The sequence below is a fragment of the Molossus molossus genome, unplaced genomic scaffold (genome assembly GCF_014108415.1).
Source record: "Molossus molossus isolate mMolMol1 unplaced genomic scaffold, mMolMol1.p scaffold_m16_p_14, whole genome shotgun sequence".
Lineage (NCBI taxonomy): Eukaryota > Metazoa > Chordata > Mammalia > Chiroptera > Molossidae > Molossus > Molossus molossus.
In genome coordinates, this window is record NW_023425349.1 from 38,105,399 (window position 1) to 38,124,909 (window position 19,511).

General features: G+C 39.2%; 1 protein-coding gene across 18 annotated transcripts in view; it reads left to right on the top strand.

Annotated features, from left to right (window-relative positions):
- AGTPBP1 (ATP/GTP binding protein 1) overlaps window positions 1–17,014 on the top strand; it is a 130,989-nt gene extending 113,975 nt beyond the window's left edge. For 11 of the 18 annotated variants that reach the window (XM_036261338.1, XM_036261337.1, XM_036261339.1 and 8 more), the window contains one exon: window positions 16,281–17,014. In XM_036261338.1, coding sequence (XP_036117231.1) covers window positions 16,281–16,455 — 175 coding nt within the window. In that variant the 3' untranslated portion in view covers window positions 16,456–17,014. Of the gene's footprint in view, window positions 1–3,802; window positions 3,864–8,388; window positions 8,415–11,568; window positions 11,648–11,785; window positions 12,454–15,121; window positions 15,171–16,280 lie in introns of those variants that run through there. The other 7 variants (XM_036261340.1, XM_036261341.1, XM_036261345.1 and 4 more) reach the window with 6 other exon arrangements.
- The last annotated feature ends 2,497 nt before the right edge of the window (window positions 17,015–19,511 follow it).

The window sequence follows — 19,511 nt, forward strand, 5'->3', positions numbered from 1 at the left end:
GAGATTTCCCCTATTGAGTTACTAACATGTCTATTCATTACCTCACATGTTTGTGTGTGTGTGTGAATATTTAAGTTTTATTCTCTTAGCAGATTTGAATTATACAATCTAGTGTTATCAACTATAGTCACCATCACTTCCTAAGACCTATTCATCTTACAACGGAAAGTTCATGCCCTTCACCAGCCTCTCCCGATTTCCCCACCCCAGCCCCTGGCAACCACTTTTCTACTCTGTTTCTATGAGTTCCTTTTTCTTTCTTTTATCACATTTAAGTTACACCATGCAATATTTTTCTTTGGCTTATTTCACTTGGCATAACGCCCTCTAGGTTCATCCATTTTGTAGCAAATTAAAATATTTCTTTTTTTTTTTCCTTTAAAGAATAGTTTATTGATTTTTAAAGAGCAAGGGAGAAGAAAGAAACATCGATGTGAGAGTGGAGCATACTTTGGCTGCCTCCTGCACGCCCCTACTGTGGGTCAAGCCTACAACCTGGGCATGTGCCTTGACAGGGAATAGAACCAGCACCTTTTTGGTGCACAGGATGACACCCAACCAACTGAGCCACACTGCCCAGGGCTTCTTTTTTAAGGCTGAAGAATACTCCATTGTAATCTATATACCACACTTTCTTTGTCCATCCATCCATCAAGGGACACTTAGGTTGTTTCCATATTTAGCTATTGTGAATAATACTGCTTTGAACGTGGGCATACAGATCTCTCTTTGAGATAGTGATATTGTTCCCTTTGGGTATATACTCAGAAGTGGGATTGCTGGATCATATGGTAGTTCTGTTTCTAATTTCTTAAAGAATCTCCACACTTTTCCATAGTGGCTATCCCAGCTTAGTTTCCAGCAATGCACAAGGATTCCTTTACTCTACATCCTATCATTTGTTATCTCTTATCTTTGGGATAACACCTATCCTGACATATCTCATTGTCATCTTGATTTGCATTTACCTGATGATTAGTGATGTTGGCCATTTGTGTCTTTTTTGGAAAATTTTCTACTTAGGTCTGTTTTTAATTTTTTTTTTTTTTTTTATCCTCACCCGAGGACATTTTTCCATTTTTTGTTCAGGTAGAGTGGGAGGGAGAGAGAGGAACAGAGAGAGAGAGAGAAACATCGATGCGAAAGGAACACATCGAGTGGCTGCCACCCGCACAACCAACCAGGGCCAGGGACAAACTGCAACCGAGGTACGTGCCCTTAGCGGGAACCGAACCCGGGTCTCTCAGAACCGCAGGCCGACGCTCTAACCGCTGAGCCAAACCGGCCAGGGCCGTTTTTCATTTTTAAATTAGGTTATTTGGGTGTTTTGTTTTTCTTTGCATTTGAATTGTGTGAGTTCCTTGTATGCTTTGGATATAATTATAAGATATGTGGTTTGCAAGTATTTTCTTCTATTCCATAGGTTGCCTTATCATTTTCTTGATAGTTTCCTTGGCTATGCAAATGCTTTTTGGTTTGATGTAGTCCTACTTGTTTACTTTTGCTTTTGGTATTTAAAAAAAATCACTTAAAAATTTTATTTATTTGTTTGTTTGTTTGTTTGTTTTTGTTACAAATGCTTTTCATTTTTCCCCCATTGACACCCTCCTCCCCTTCTTCCATCCTCATCCCCAGCTTTGTTGTCTATGTTCATTGGTCATGCATGTAAGTTCTGTGGTTTATCTCTTCCCCCACAAACCCCCCCTCCTCTGAGGCTTGTCAGTCTGTACCCCACCTCCATGTCTCTGGGTTAATTTTGTTCAGCAGTTTGTTTAGTTCATTATATTCCACAAATAAGTGAGATCATGGTACTATGTAGCTGTAAGAAAGAAAGATCTCTTATCCTTTGAGATGGCATGGAAGGACCTAGAGAGAGTATTATGCTAAGTGAAACAAGCCAAGTAGAGTAAGAAAATCACTTTTAAGACCCGTGTCAAAGAGTTTACTCCCTACATTTTCTTCTAGGAAATAGTTTCAGGTCTTACATTCTAGTCTTTCATCCATTTTGGGTTGATATTTGTGTATGGTATTAAGGTAGGGGTCTAGTTTCATTCTTCTGCATGTGGCTATCCAGTTTTCCTGCTATCCTTTATTGAAGAGACTATTCTTTCCCATTGTATATTCTTAAAGCTCTTTGTTGAAAATTAATTAACCATATATATGTGGGTTTATTTTCAGGGTCTCTGTTCTATCCATTGATCTGTGTGTCTGTTTTTATGCCAATGCCATACTTAAAAAAAAAATACTAAAGCTTTGTAATATAGTTTTAAATCAGGAAGTGTGATGCCTCCAGCTTTGTTCTTCTTCAAGATTGCTTTGGCCATTCAGGTCTTTTGTTGTTATACAAATTTTATAATTGTATTTTCTATTTCTGTGAAAAATGCCATTGGAATTTTTATAGGAATTGGGTTGAATTTGTAGATTGCTTTAGGTAATATAGACATTATAACAACATTATTCCAGTCCATGAGCATGGGATATCTTTCTATTTATTTGTGTCATCTTCATTTTCTTTCATTGGTTTCTTACGGTTTTTAGTGTACATATCTTCCACCTTCTCAGTTAATTTATCCCCATTACTATTATTATTATTATTATTATTTTAGTGCCATAGTGTGATTTCTCTTTCTGATAGTTCATTGTTAGGGAAGAAGTAGAGGAACAGAAGTCACAAGATGCATTTTAGACAAGTTAATTTTGTGTCCAAGTGGGCATAATCAGTTAGAAGCTGGATACACACATTGAGGATTCAGAAGAGACGTCTGGGAAGTTATAAGTATTTTGGGGCTCTCAACAAATATATATATAACTTAAAGTCACTAGAATGAATATCATCTCTGGAAAGCATAGAGTGACAAGAAAAGTGAAAGAGGCGAAAAAACAAAGATGGAAAGAAATGCTTAAGGAAAAGTTTATGAACATTCCAATTTCTTCTGTTTGTTTCTGCATGTTTTTATTTCATGATTTTTTGTTTATTCTTATGGTTATTATTTTTTCCTTCTTTGAAGACCCTAAACACTTTCTAGGTCATTTGTAGATTGTGCCATTATTTTTATTGTGTTGGTACATTTATTGTCTTTACTAGTTTGGGCTCGCTCTTTGTCCTTGGTTTCTCATGAGTTTTGTCGCTTGTAGGCTCATTTTGAATGAGAGCTGCCCTCTGCCATGGGCTCTTCAAGTCCCTCCCCTAATTCCTTAATGATTTTGTGTGTGATAGCTTCTACCTGGCTTCTCAGGGCTCCGGTCCAAGCTTATATTAGCATATGCTAGCATTCTATTAGTCTTATATTAGCATTTCCAACTTTTCATCCTTCACTGAAATCAGGGGTTTTATGTTAGTGAGGGTTTTGGCTGTGATGCTCAGTCTCTATCTTTCTGACTTAGTCATTGCGACTCTATATGATCTTTAGTCTTAGATAGAAGTCTCAGCCTTATTTTTCTAGCCTCCTTTCTAGTGAGAAGCCTCACCCCAGCTGCTGGATTCTCAGGAGTCAGGATTTAGTCAGGGAACTAGGGTACTTTTCACTCTCCCTGGTGCCTTTGAAGGAGGTATTATTTTCTGCTATTGGCCCTGGATTCAGGAGATCCATGACCCAGACTTGTGTTTCTGTTCTTTTTTCTGGTCCAAGCAGATGTGTATCTGGTTTCTTTGTTCATTTGTGTCTTTTTTGTTTTCCTCTTTTATATTTTATCCGTGTTTAGAGTGGTGATAACAGGGATCGTGAAGCATGTCTTTTTCTAAACCAACTTTTAAGAGAAGTCTTTTACTGACACCTGCCTAACTATCTCCTGTTAACCTCAGGGACCAGAGCCATGCCCTTCAACACTATCTATTGTGCAAGGCATAGTGCCTCACTTCGCGCCAGTCACACATTGGGTTGAAGAAGTTGTAGGTGGGTTGCTATATACGATTTTAAAATTCAGTTGGATTTAGATTGCGTGGGGGAGGATTATAGTGCCCTGAGTACCAGTGTGAGGACGTTAGACTTTTGACGCTAGGTGTTGCTTGTTACCTGAAAATAGTGTATCGATTTGATTGAATTTAGGGAGGTAGAGACAAGAAAACTTGAGGAAACTGGTTGGAATCACTCGTGTTTGAGGGGAGGATGGAGCTCAGATAAGGAGCTGTGGCGGTGATTGTTTGAGGAGATGGTATTAGGTAGCAGTGGAGATGATGGAATACGGAAGCAGAAGCAGGTAAAGCCACAATTCTGTGTTTGTGTGAAAAGGGCAGATGATAGCATTACAGATGGAACTAGAAACACTTACTTTTCCTAAAATTACCTCCTTGTTTTTTTCCTTTTTATCGTCTCTACTAGTCTGGGCTCGCTCTTTGTCCTTGGTAATTTTCTGTTTCTTGGTCCGAATGTGAAACAGGTATCAATTTAATGAATATAGATTCTCCAAGTTTTTCTTTTTCTTTTTTTAAAGTGAGTTGACTTTTTAAAAAACTATATATATATTTTTTATTGATTTTAGAGAGAGAAGAAGTGAGAGGGAGAGAGAGATAAAAACATTGATCAGAGAGAACATCGATTGGCTGCCTCCTGCATGCCCCTCATTAGGGATCGGGCCCACAACCTGGACATGTGTCCTGGCCAGGAATCGAACCAGGGACCTCTTGGTGCATGGGTTGATGCTCAACCACTGAGCCACACCGGCCAGACTAAGTGAGTTGACTTTTACAAAAATCTTTCAAACCTGTCTTCCCTGCCAAGTTTTTGCTTTTTTTCCTGTATTCAATGTGGATGGTTTTATTCCACACATTAGCCCTCAATTAAATTTTATATTCCTTTGTGTTAACTGTTTCCCAAGATAGAGAATCTATTTGTTGTGAACCAACTTATTTTCATTTATAGCTCTTTATATCAAACAAGTTTGAAATAATTGCAGCAGTAAGAATAATAGATATTAAATGTCTTTGTCAAGGTAATCAGTAACATTTGTGAATGTCAAATACTTAGTCTTCACAACACTGTACACTAGAAGGTATTTGACACAGCATTTGAGTTTGTTTAAATAAACTAAGAAAAAGGTAAGAGATTTTTTAAAAGTGAATCTATAATTATGAAAAATAAGTTTCCAGTCTTTCTATATAGTATATCTACAATTGCTTTATTAGTAAAAGATAATTTAGTTTTATAAATAACTGGAAATCTAAAAGCTATTTACAAGTTGAACAAAGCTTAAAAACTATTGATCTGTAAAATTTACTTAGAAAACTTGAAACTTCTGAATATGAGACTAGATTCTTAAACCACGTTGGTATTACTATGTGTATAAGCTATAACTAACTTTCTTTTTATTTAGTGTTTGTTTTTAACCTTTCTGTCTCTTTATATTTAAAAATGTCTTGTAAGCAGAACATAGTTGTTTTTATAAAATTTAATCTGACATTTTAATTGAAATATTTAGTTCATTTACATTTATTATAATTATTGATATGTTTAGACTTAAATCTACCAGCTTATTATTTGATTTCTCTTTGTTTTTCTTGCCCTGTGGTTTTTTGTTTTTTGGGGTTATTTTTTTGCCTTTTTATTAGATTGGTAGATTTTTAGATTGATTTTAGATTTATATTGATTTTATCCTCTTAATTCCTTTTAATGGATACGTGGCATTACTTTATGCATTCTCGATTTATCCAAGTCAATATAAATTTGTACTTTTATCTTTTCTTGGACAATATAGAATCCTTAGAACATGTTAACTCCCTTTAACTTCTCAGTATATGTATTGGTGTTGTCAGATAGTTTATGAGTATACTATTAATATTTTAAAGTGTACAGACATTATTACTGTTTTATGCAGCCATTGGATCGCCCCATACCTTTACTGCCGTCCTCCCCTTTTCCTCTTCATTTCTTCCTACATTTCAGTTTTTATCTGAAGTCATTTTTCTTTTGCTCAAAGATGTAAGTCTTCATCTTCCAGTTTTGAGGGACAGAGAACCTAGGGGACACTCTCCCGCACGGAGGAGGCCATTCTGTTGTCTGTGGTCTCCGTGCTGAGCTGTCAGGCTGGGCGTCAGTCTGGCTGCCCTTTGAAGGTAATCTGTCTTTTTTTTTTATCCTCACCCGAGGACATTTTTCCATATTTTGTTCAGCTAGAGTGGGAGGGAGAGAGAGAAACATCGACGTGAAAGGGACACATCGAGTGGTTGCCACCCGCACAACCCAACCAGGGCCGGGGACAAACTGCAACCGAGGTACATGCCCGTAGCGGGAACCGAACCTGGGTCTCTCTGGACCGCAGGCTGACCCTCTAACCGCTGAGCCAAACCGGCCAGGGCGGTAATCTGTCTTTTAAGGCTAAGTTGCTTTTATGAATTTCTCTTAGTCTTTGGTATTTAGGAGTTTGCTTAGATAGGATTTTGTTTACTTTGCCCGGGGTTCACAAGGTTTCTGAAATCTGTGGCTGCATATCTTCTCTCAATGTAGGGGAATTCTTAACCATATTCTCTTCAAACTTTGATTCTTCCCCATTATGTCCTTTGTGGGACTCCATTTACATTTAAGTTTGACCTTTTCGTGTATCTTCTGTGTCTTTTACTCTCATGAATACATTTCTGTTCTTTGTTCTGTATTTTTTTTAATTTAACCAACCTCTAATTCACCCATGCTCTCTTAGGCTGGGTTTTATCTCATGTGAAATTTATCTTTTTAGTTATTAATTGTGGTTAATTAAGAGGAGGATTAGGAAAAAAGATGTCTAAAGAAACTCCCTTGGAAGGGTGATTTTTAAAAAAATTGTGAAATATTGCCCAGGGCATAAGTCCAGTAGGTAGCATTTGGGGAGCCCAGCAAAATGTACTTTTGAACAGACTTGTACTTACTCCACCTCCACCTCTGTTTCTGGCTTCTGGCCCTAAGTAAATAGCCTCTCTAATAAAGTCTTTACAAAGTCAACTTTCCATCTCTGAACTGGGGGATGGTCTGTGGAAGGTGATCTGAAGGCCTACCTGCTCTTAATAAAACCTTTAAACCAGTTCCTCTGTTTTCAGTTCCACCCTGCTAACCAGAATCTCCGATTCCTGAAATTTCCTAGAGCTTTAAAATGCAAATCAGCGTGGTTTCCCCTGCCTCCTCTTACTGTAGGTACTTAGCAATGTGAAGGAGGTTGGAACTCAAGCCCATTAGTTAGTTTTATCCATCGAATTCTATCTTTGAACATTTTGTTGTTATCTCTTCTTTGTTGTTATCTCATCTCTGGTCACATTAGTATCTTTTGAGATCCACTATGTTTACCAGAAGTTATAGAACTTCCTTTTCAATGAAGCCTGTGGTTGAAATTTTGTTTCATATTTCCAGGGCATTCATCGGAAATTACCACACATAAAGCATTTTAATTTTACCCAGTTGTATTTGTTTTATAATGAAAATTCCACGTGATACAATGCTAAGTCTGCATTATGTCTCTCACTGAGGGTGTACTACTCTTAGTCAAAGCTAAGAATTTTGGTAGAACTCATTTAAAAGTTTACAGCTATATAGTTGTGTTGTATTTAGCAAAAATGTTTTTATTTTACATGTCACCTGAACTATTACATAGTCTTCTCAGTGACCCTCATTTAAAGGATTTGAGAACTAACAAAACATTTAACAATACTTCTCAATAGGATTTTGCATGATGACTGTATATTGAGCATATGGAAGAAGTATTTGAAATTTGAGTATGTTTAAAACATTTTAGAAAAGTGAAGTTGAAAAATACCAAACAGTGTTTTATTGTAATACAAGATGCGCCCATGTTTAAATGAAGCCTAGTTACTGTTTTAAAATCAAACAGTATTTGGACTTGTTTTTTAATTGATAAAATTACATGGCATAAAATTAACCACTTTAAAGTGAATGATATAATGGTATTTTAGTACATTCACAATTTTGTGCAACCATCTGTTTCCTCTGTCTAGTTCCAAAACTTTTTATCCTCTCCACTCCCCAAAGGAGACCCTCATACACACTAAGCAGTTATACCCAGCCCCTGGCAACCACTCGTCTGCTTTATGCCTCTGTGGATTTATCTGCTCTGGATATTTCAAATAAATGGGATCATACAATGTATGACCTTCTGTGTGTGGCTTCTTTCACTTTGCTTGTTTTCGAGGTCCATCCATGTTTTAGCATGTATTAGTACTTAATTCCTTTTTGTGCATGCAGCACAAACATTAGAAAACTTGATGAGAAATTGTTTCTAATGCAACTGATAAAATAAATAGAGTGAAGCTAGAGAAAGCCCTTAAAATATGCTTACCACTAGATCTATTTTGTGTTAATACTTTTTAAAAAGTCAAATTCGATGTGTTTTGATAAAGGTAGAATACATTTCTAACAATGAGTGAGTACAGGTGTGTGGACCAGCTGACATCATAATGTTTTTTGTTTAAAGGCTCTGCCGACCCTGTCCCTAGCATGGTAAGAGACTGCCGTGAAGTTATTGGTAAAGTAGTGATCAAAATATTGATTGTTACAGACTGTTAACACTAGAATGAAATATTATTAAATTCTCTATTATCCATACTTTCTTTTTGTGAAGCTGGTGTTTATAAATATGTAGGAACTCTTTCTCCTGAGAAAATTAAATGAATATTGTTGAAGAAAAAATTGTTCTTGACACCGTTGAAGAGTGGAAGGCTGCCTTTGCTCAGGAGGACGGCTACATGAGATTTTGCAGTGGGGGAGAGAGCTCGGGCTCAACTCTGAATACAATAAGGAAAGGGGAAATTTATAGCCCAGGAGTAGAGTCGGGGGGTTGGTGGATTGAAACAATGGGGTGATGGGAAATGCTGACTAATCTGACTTCACAGAACTTGTGCTGAAAGCAGGCCAGGGTGATTAGATGTTGAGAGTGGGGAATTTTTGATAACTGACTCAGCAGGATTCTTATGAAACTGGACTAAGAAGGCAGAGTCACTGGACTAAGGACACAGTCCAAGGTCAGGGCCTAGTCAGCAAGAGGTGCCTGACTTACATTTGGTCAAGGAAAGAGTTTCCATCAATAAGATGATTTGGGGCCAAATGTTAACACTTATATCTAATACCTAGCTCTGTAGTAAAGCCTACTGGTATTAATGTCCTTTTAAAAATATATGTATATGTTTTTATTGCTTTCAGAGAGAGGAAGGGAGAGGGAGATAGAAACATCAATGAGAGAGAAACATCGATCGGCTGCCTCCTGCATGCCCCCTACTGGCGATCAAGCCCTCAACCAGGGCACATGCCCTGTGGGAATCGAACTGACCACCTCCTGGTGCATGGGACGATGCTCAACCCACTGAGCCACACTGGCAGGGCAATGTGATTTATTTTTAACGTACAGTTTACCATTTAATCAAGCTGATCTTAAAGGATCGTCCTAGTTAATGGCTGTGATGCGCATATTTGAGTCTGGTTTGCATTCCTTGGTCATTTATTGCTATCACGTAGAAAATTCTTACAGCTATAATTGCTATTAAGATATTTTCTAGGCAGATAAATCGTGCCATATAATTGAAGATCATATCACAACTTCCAGTCCACTTGAAATTAGAGTTGCTTATAACAAAGTGTTTTTGTGCTCAGTGAAGTGCTGCTGTTCTCGCAGATACAGAGGAGACCAAAATCATCTAGAATAATAAGCTTGGCACTTATGTGAGCACTTCAGGACCCCAGTCCAGACTAGATTATAACGAAAGCTTTGCGGCTTATTATAAGAGATCCTGATAGGTATCAAGTTAGTAATATTGAGTCTCCAAGACTTACCTTTACAAGGAATTTGCTAACTACATGTATTCATAGGCATCTGTGTGTGTTTTTCTTAGTAGCCTCTTGGAAGAATGAAGGTATTCCTCTCACACAAGTGTCTATTCGAGACTTTAAAATGAGAACTCAGTGTACCAGAATAAGGAAGCATACCCGTTCTTTCGAAGAAGATTCATTCTGCCCCTTGGTAGGCTGCAGAGTAGGGCAGATCACCCCAGTCCAGTGCGGGACCTACCTGACTGGAGGTGGGCTTGCAAAACCTGTGAAACTTGTATAGCCCCTGGTCCGCCCCAGCCCTTTCTAGGTCCTAGCCCTCCAGGGGTCACAGTTGGAGGCCTAGGGTTTGTCCTTTTCTCAGCACCCCAGTTCTGCCAAGTGTGTGTTTATTTTGTTTCGTTTGTCTTGCTGCTTTACTTCTCAGCCTCGTGTACTATGTATTTTAAGAATCTGTCAAATGCCATTAGAGGAAATCTGTTGGGGTCACGCCTGTGCAACTCCCTTCTTTCAGGAAACTTGGCCGCTCTGAACTTCAGTTTTTGCCTTCAGTGCTTTGAAGTTGCTGAGAGCTCTGCCGGCTTCCCTGCTCTTAGCAGCTCCCTTTGCCTGGCCTTGCTTTCCTCTGGACTCCGCCCCTCGCACCTTCTCTCTTGGTTGATTTTGCTTTGTATCCTTTCACTGTAGCACGTCAGGGCTGTGATCACAACTGTGCTGAATCCTGTCAGTCTGCTAGCAAATCACTCAGCCCGGAGTGGTCTTGGGACCCCCAGCGCGCACGCCCATTCTGAATTTCTGCTAAGTCTGATTATTATCTCAGAGATTCTAGTGTTTTACTGAGAATGATCAGAGACAGATGGTATTGTAACCTCTTTATACGTGTGTGTGAACCGAGATGGTATTGTAACCCCCTTATATGTGTGTGTAAACCGGGGCTCAGAGATGAATTTACCCAAGGTCATCCATCTAATAATTCCCAACAGAACCAGGACTATATCCAGGTTCTAACTCCAAAGTCCCCCTGTGCTTCCGTTATATCTTGTGTCTTCCAAGTGACTAAGCAGAATTACTAAAAAGGAATGGTTTTAGTGTTTGAAGCTCTCCTGCATCATTTGGGAGCTTAACCATTTAATCCTCTCATTGTGTCTAAGGAGTGTTTTCAGATCAATAGTAAAGTAAGTTGGAGTTTATTAGTTAATTACTGTTTCCCAAGGGCAGCTTAGGTATACTTTCCCCCAAATAGATAATATCCTCCTGTTGGATGTCCTGTGCACTAGTCCGAGCGTGTGTATGTGCATGTGCACTGTGTGCGAGTACTCACGTGGCCTCGGTGGTCACTTGGGGTGGACAGAACTGTTCCTTGTACTTTTTATGGATAGTCTTATTTACTTTGTGATGTTTAGTAGATGCTGTATCTCTTATAACAGAGGAATTAAATTGCATAAATAAAATATTCTCTAACATGTATGCGCATACAGATTTTCTTTCACATTAGACCTGACATCTCAACACAAAGATGCAATCAGCAAGTCACACATTGCTGATAATGTGGGCAATGAATATGTTTCAGTTTGTGCATCAGTTTCAGAAATTCTCCTCCAGGATATCTTTATTGTGCTATCTTAAAAGAATAGGTAGGTTAGTCTCAAAATTTTAGCTGAGCATGAGGTTGAGGAAGGCTTCCGAGTTACAAAGATAAGGCAGTAATTTAGTCCTGTTGGCCCAGGACAGCTCATTCCTTGTCTGGGCTCTTAAAGAATTAAGAAAGTTTTGACTTTTTTCTTTAACAAGGTAGGTTTTATTAATGTCATAATAACATTTTATATTTATACAGCTTAAGAGTTTACAGATGCTTTCACATCTGCCACCTTATGGGAGCCAGCCAGCTTTGAGAGGGAGGGGGCTGCTGTCACTGTCTTGGCTTTACGCTCCACAAAGCTGGAGCTCGGAGAGAGGGGCTCGTTCCAGACGCAGCCGGTAGTGGAAGAGAAGAGGCTCGAGAGGATTTCTGACTCCATGTACAGTGCTCTGTTTCTTTCATGCTTGTATAGGTGACAGAGCCCAAGACCTACATTCTGCTGTCTCAGATGGCCGGTCAGCTCTAACGGAAGTAGACGGGGGTACGTTTGAGGAACATGGTGAATTCTTTAGGTTGAATGTTGTGCAGTGCTTAATAGTTTAATATGAAGATAGCCAGAAGACTTTGAATCCGAATGAAGCACAACATTCCTCCTATCTTTAGAAATAGTTGCAGTTATAACCCTTTCCTGAACCATGATGACACCACGCAGCGGAGAATTTCACTGCCTTCATCTTGTGAGAAGGCCCTTTGGGTGAAGCTTTCATATTTTTCTTGAAGCATCCTGAGGAGGATTTGTATTTGGACTAAAATGCTATTCTCTTTTAGAACGAAATGTTTCTTATTGGATTATTTTTGGTGTGGGCATCTTTACACTAAGAATTAAAACCCAGAAAAAGGGTGTTAAGGCAGGTGTATATAGGGCAGCTGTTGGGGAATGAAGCAGAAACAGGGAAAAAGAGTAAACTGACATGAAGAAAATGAGGGGAATGAGGAAATAGTAGTGGGAAGCCAACATAACAGCAATGGGAAAGAATTAAATGCTGATTAAACACTTTTTATGATTGAAATTATATTTGAATTCCTATCTGCTAATGGAAAAGGATTAACTATTTTATAACTCTAGGGCAAATTACCTTAAAGTCTTTCTCCTAAGTAAAGGATATTGTGAAATGATGTGTGTGAAGGTACCTCCTAAATTGTAAAGTACTTAAAACGTATGTTGGAATTATTAATAAAAGTAAAGCTGAATTGCTATGATTGGTCTTGTGCCTTGATTTTTACTGAAGTGAAATCAGTGGGATGGGGTAACGTGGAAGTCAGTGACCTCGTGGACCTCGTGGCTTCTCATAAAGAGTGAGGCAGACATTTGTTTAGGGCCTACAGGGTGTCAGGTGCTCTGGGAGCACACAGGTGGGACGAGGATGGGAAGTCACAGTCCTGATCATAAAACACTTACGATTTAGTACCGAGAACACAGGTCCACAAATGGATGGTTTCAAGTGCATCTGAGAAGTGATCAGATAAAATGTTTATGCAGGGTGCAAAGGGGATGTAGAGAAAGGGCCATTATCCCAAGCTGGGCTTTGAGAAACAAAGATGTGAAGATGAGTGCAAGCTGCAGTTTGAAGGAAACGTGAGTGGTGAGGAGGAGAAAAGTGGGAAGTTTGTCCGAAGCAGAGAAACAGTGTCAGTGAAGACCTGCAAAGTGTGAGACAAGGAGTGGTCTGGAAACTGAGTGGCAGGGCTTGCTTGCTGAGAATTTTAGTTTGATGCCACACTGAGTGAATGACACTCAGAAGCCACAAGAGAGGAAGAGCAGGCTTGGTGGGGAGAACACAGAGTTAGTTGTGAAGATGCCACGTTCACAAGGTGCATGTGAGAGAGCCATGTGAATACACCAGCAAGTCCAAGCTTAATGCAGGACAAGTTCAAGGCAGAAGTTGGGGCTAGAAAATTGGATTTGGAAATTATCAGAATGTAAATTAAAAATATGTGAGTTCATTCAAAGAGGGCACGCATATAAGAAAGAATATTAGAGCATTTTTATGAGCTCTGACTTGAGGCATACACAAGGGTGAAGAGCATTTGATTGATGATTAAGCAGAGACAAAGGAGTGTCAGAATTCCCACCACAGTTAGCATAGCAGAGGCATCTAGAAAAAATGGACTGGAAAGTGGCAAATGGACTAGCAGAAAGAAGGCTGCTTTCAGTGGAGTGATGGGCTTTAATCTTCCTTCCCTCTCCTCTGTCTCTGTATTCCCCAGCTCCTTAAACCTAGATCTGATCACCCCTCCTCATCCTTTCCCCCCCACCCCCAGCACGTAGTTGGCACTGACGGCCCCATCGCCATTGCTGGGTGTACTCTGTATACTTCAGCCACAGGCTAGGACCATGATTTTGTTAGAGCTGCAGAAACAAGAGTCAACTTTTAGGGCCAGTATGGGTTACAGAAGTGGAATAAGAGTATGCACCTGGCCCCCTCCTGCGTATAGAGGGGTGATGCCAGAACCTGAATGGAGTTCATGTCACAGTTAGCATGTGCGTGAGCCAAGACCAGGAACTGACAGGATCAAATTATTGTCTGGATCCAGCCCTGAACACTCCTTATTATGGAATTTCTTTTAAAGGTCCAGGAGCTTGCCTTGCTTCTGTCTTAAAAGTGATTGCCAGCATCTCATACCAGCATTCATCCAAGTCTCCTTGCTGTCGAGGAGCCTTTGTGGGCTTGATCCTGGGCACCTTTGTTGCTCCTAAATCATACTGTTTCCCCATTGACTTACAGCTTATAAGACTAGGCTTTTTTTCTTGAAACCCTTTCTCTTAGTTCAGATTGATTAATTTTCTTCTATTCGGCTTTCCATGTAGAAGTAGATCCTTGCTCTGACCCCAGTGTAGCAGCTGGGCTTCCTGCTAGCAGTCCTGGTTTCCTTGGCAGTAGGGGGGGGGGGGGGATGTGAATTCTATGCTCCATGGATCTGAAAAGTGCTTGTGGCTCACCCACCCATTGCATGGACCTTGTGCTCTTCCTCCCTGTTGGGAGAGCCCATGGTGCTGCTGGGCATCATCACCGCGGAGTCCGCCTCTGCAGTCCTGGTTGGTTCCCCAGCCCCTGTACCAGTGTGCTTCATGGCTTTTGAGCAAATCTGTTTTCTTCCTTGTATTTCCACGATCATTTCTTCTTGTTAAGACAGACTCCAGGAAGAAAGCAAGCAAGTATGCAGCCAGAGATTGGTCTTATCCTGCTCTCTCTCCTCCTCTCTTCCCCTTTGCTTCAGCTAGTCTTCTGTCTATTCTAAGAATCGCCTGGGACACCCTGTGAATTTGAAATACCAAGGTCAAGCAGAGGAATGAATTATAGTTTTTCAAAAGAGAATAATTGTCATTTTAAAAAGCAAATGATGTTTTCTATCTAACTTTTTTCCCCCTAAAGATATGAGTTATGATAAATGTTTTAGTTGCATAATTGAAAGCTGTGTACTTGTGTGAGGTATGTTGTAAAGTCTCCCACAATCCTCCAGGCCACTCTGCTCGGTTTATCTCCATCACAGTACTTGTAAGAGGAATTTTGCTATATATAAGATCAAGGTGGTTTTCTTTAATGAACAAAATTAAAACAACTCTAGGATAAAGTATACTCTCACCAGATGAGTTTGCATTCTCTTCTCAGAAAATTAGAACCATATAATCTGTTCACTTGTCTTTCTTGTCCAAACTTGTAGATATATGAACCGAATTGAATATTCAGTTGCAGGTTCTTTCATTTTAGGTGTCTAATGACATCTGCTTCTCTGCTCATTTTAACAGGTTATTGTTCCTCTTTTATTGTCTGCTTTTGTAGCTTTTAATTGCATCAGTGATGGGAAATCCACTTGGAAGCAGGTGGGATATAAACGAACATATATCTATATAAAATTAAGATAGTTTGGGTCACAAAATGGGGGCATTGAAATGTTGCTGTAGTGTTTCTTTAATATGATGGGGTGTGTATGTGTGTGTAATCTCCCAAATGGGGAAAATCAGAATACTGCTTTTTGAAGAGGAAAGAATATATTACCCTAGTGGAAAGGTTGTCCTAATCCCAAGCAATGTACCTAATAAAATATTTAGAAGCACTTAGTGCTTTTAAGCAAATATCTTATTCTGTGTCCCCAGGGTAAGTAATTAATCTGGGTGTGGAGTGTTCACTTCTTTTTCAGTTTTTTCTTGACCAGTAGAAACTGTGAGGATGGATATATGTTTTTGTGGCAAATAGTCACTTTACAGACTTAGAAGTGGTGTCAGTGCATTACTGGAGGAACCAATTAAATACCCACAGTATCTTACAAAGTCTGTTGAAATTATCTGTTGCTTGATTTACAGGGATTAAAATGGAACTTTTAAGCCTGCAAATTGATGAAGGCTTTCAAAGAAGTAACCTAAAGAGAGAGCCCGTTGCCCTGGCCGGTTTGGCTCAGCAGTTAGAGCGTCAGCCCGTGGACCAGAGAGACCCGGGTTCGGTTCGGTTCCCGCTAAGGGCACGTACCTTGGTTGCAGTTTGTCCCCGGCCCTGGTTGGGGTCATGTGGGTGGCAACCACTTGTGTGTCTCTCTCACATTGATGTTTCTCTCTCTCTTTCTCCCTCTCTCCCTCCTGCTCTATCTGAAGATGAATGCAAAAAAAAAAAAGGTCCTCGGGTGAGGATTAAAAAAAAGAGCGAGCCTGTTGTTTTTTGTTGCTATGTATATTGACACTCTTGCAATATAATTAAAAATTAGCATTTCACCCTTTATTATCAAGGCAGGAATTTGTTGAAAGATCATTGGCACAATCTTACCTCTCTTGTTCATTTGGATAACATTTTTAAAGCCAGCCCAACCAGTTTTATTATAGTGAAATCAAGGTTAAGCCATTGTGTTCAAATAATCTTATGTTAGAACCTTAAAACCTAACGAAGCCTTATATGTTCTGTGTGCTTTGGCTGCAGCCCCACCACTTACGTTTTGGACGAAGATGAACCTCGATTCCTTGAAGAAGTTGATTACAGTGCAGAAAGTAATGATGAATTAGATATTGAATTAGCTGAAAATGCCGATTATGAACCTTCTACTCAAGAAGAAGTACTTTCTGACTCTGAATCATCAAGAACATACCTGCCTTGAGCCCTGTGCTGTCTCTTGTAAATGTAAAGAAGAAATTAACTAGCTTGATTTTTATTACATGGGAAATTTGGAAGAAATGAGTTTATAGAGAGCTGACTCATAAAGACAAAAAGAAACTTGGGCCTGTTTGGTTTCAAGACAATAAATATGTTATTAATTCATGATAAAATTGGCACTTGTTTTATTTTAGCTATTCAATGCACCTTATATAGCATTGAATGATCAAATACTGTATTTAATTTTTTAAAGAAAAACCTAAGTATCATTGCATGAATTTTTATCTCTTCATGGTTATATCCTGCTTCAAATGGGTAATACTGAAGTGTGTGAGAATATAAAGTCTAAATTCTAGAGTTGTTGAAAGTCCTGAACTTTTGAAAACTAATATATATGTACATGGATTTCTATAGTTGTGTCTGTGTAGGGGTGGGTACAGATTGAAGATAAGACTGTTCTGAATCATGTTAATTCTTGAGTTGTGACTGAAATAATCCAGAGTTTGCCTTGAAACCATGACATTCTACGTTTACCAAATTAAATAAAAACTATGTTAAATGTTGCATTCATTTCGTCATCCTTTTTAACCAATTCAGACTATTGGTGTATAGAATCTTTGTGAAAGTATTATGAAAATCCAACATCTGAACACATCGATAAGAATTTGTAAAAAGAAATGTTTAATTTACCAATGTTGTGTTTCATGGTACGGGCATGCCGCTAGCTGTTATAAAAGATGTATTTAAGCAGCTCTTTTGTCTGAAACGGTGTCTCCTGGATTCACCTAAAGTTTGTCACTGCAGTCAGTTTGTTAAGCAGCTTTGAAGACGCAGGGAGGATTGCATCCAGTGACCGTGCACAGTTGTGCAGAAGTGTGCGGAGCAGTCCCTGGGCTGTGCTGTCGCTAGACTCACGGAAGTCAGTTCCCTCAGGGCATGCGGACACTGGCGGCTGAGCCCTGAGGGCTGCAGGGGTTTAAGCCTTTTCTTATAGTGACACGTCCCAAGTTTAAACTGTCCTGCTGCAGGAATAACTTTGTCTTCAAATAAAATGAAACAAGTCCAGTGACTTTGGGCAAGTGCTTTAAGAACTGAGTTTCTGTTGTAACAAAACAAGTCCATAAAGACACCTCATGCACAGGGCCTTGCCGGGCCCAGGTGCTTCGGTTTTGGCCCATTATCATTGCTTATTCCTGATTCATTTTTCAGTCTTTTTTTTTTTTTTTTTTTTAAACCTGTAAACATTGGAAAGAAATTATAAAAGTATATTTCAGATTTTGGCATTTTCCAAATCAGTGATTTTCCTTGTATCATTTGCGGCTTTTCATCCACAGTGCCCTTCTTTCCGGTGTCATGGGTACGTGTTTGAACACAGCATGGAGCCGCTGATACAAAGGTCTTTTTCTCTAAATAGCCGAATTCCACTAATCTTAGAAAATAAAGACTAAATACATTGAGAAGTTGAAGAAAACCTCTTGGTGTGTGGTGAGCTATACTTTAGCAAGGTAAAGTATTGTTTATTTAATAACATCACTATGAAGTTATTTATTTTTTATATGTTTTATATATAAAATAATTACATATTTGATTATATTTTCTTTAGATTATGGAGCCACTAGGTCCATATGATGACTTTTTATTGGTTCTTATAACATTAGAAATTAAAAAGCAGAGTAGTCATGATGAAAAGCAGCTACAGTCACTCTCATGTGCAGAATGACTCAAAGCTTCTTATGTCCAGCAGTGCAAAAGCCCCTTCCATATGCTGTTACAATATTTTGTATTGATCAGGTTCATCTTCCAGCATATGCTATAAACCCGAATATGCCTTTTATGAAATAATTATTCACAGGATTAAAGGGAAAGTGTCCTTGGTTAGGAAATGATTTTTTTTCCCCTTAAACAATAACTAGCTTTGGAAACATGAGAAATAATTAAAAATCCTAACTTTCCTAATTAGGGGTAAAACTAAGTTTTAGTGGCTATTAACGAAAATGGCCCCAAATCTTACCTTTGTGGCTTTGACCTTTCAGGATTTTCGAAGAAGGATCACCCAAGCCTGAAGAGTAATGTGCAGTTTAATAAACTGAGTCTAAAGATGGAGTTTAGATTTATTTCCTCTCCCTTGTGTTGGAACCACAGGGAATTTCTTACGTGTAGTTTTGGTCTAATCCAGTGGTTCTAAAACTATATGGTGTGCGTCAGAATTACCTGGAGGCCTTGCTTCTCAAAACAGGTTACTGATTTTGTAGCTCTGGGATGGGGCCCCTGAATGTGTGTTTCTTAAGAATTCTCCAGTGGCCATGCTGTAGGATGCACACTGTGAGAACCGCTGGTATGATCTGATGTGCTCTCTCACGATCACTTTCCTAAGAATCAGAGGACCTGTGACTTGGAAATTAGCACCAGAGATGATTTAGATCAAACTAATTTGTAGAATCAAGAAAACAGACACACGGTCACATGGTCCGTCGGGCGGGGCCATGGCTTTAGCCCAGGTTTCCTGACCACTAGCCTCATGTTCTTACCACACAAGGAGATGCCGCCCTTTGCCTTTCCCCAGAGAGGAATGTTAAAAGCTCCAGGGTGTCTCTTGAGGGTGTGAAATGTGTTCAGGCAGGGCAGACTGCAAACACCTGTGCCTCACCTCAGCCCTTCCTTTATCGCAGTCATAGTGTTGATTTTGTCCTACATTCGTTAGTCTCTGCCACCTGCTCTGGTGTCTGTGTGGGGTTTGGAAACACCGACATTTGTCTGAATCCTAATTAAGATAAGTAACCCGGAGTTCGACTCCATGCAGCATACTAACAGCAATGAGTACAATACTTTTAAATTTCAGATATCCAAATTAAGATGACCATATTATTATGAGCACTGAGATGGATAATATAATAAATGTACTAATGGAATTGTTTTTGTGCATGATCCAGAAATAAATGACAGTTATGAAACGAAAAATGCATCTTTACGAAGCCTTTTGTTTTCTATGCACATCAATCGTTATAAAACATCAATTGAAAATCAGTGAATTTTTCTCTTATTTTGGTGAGTGTTCAGGTA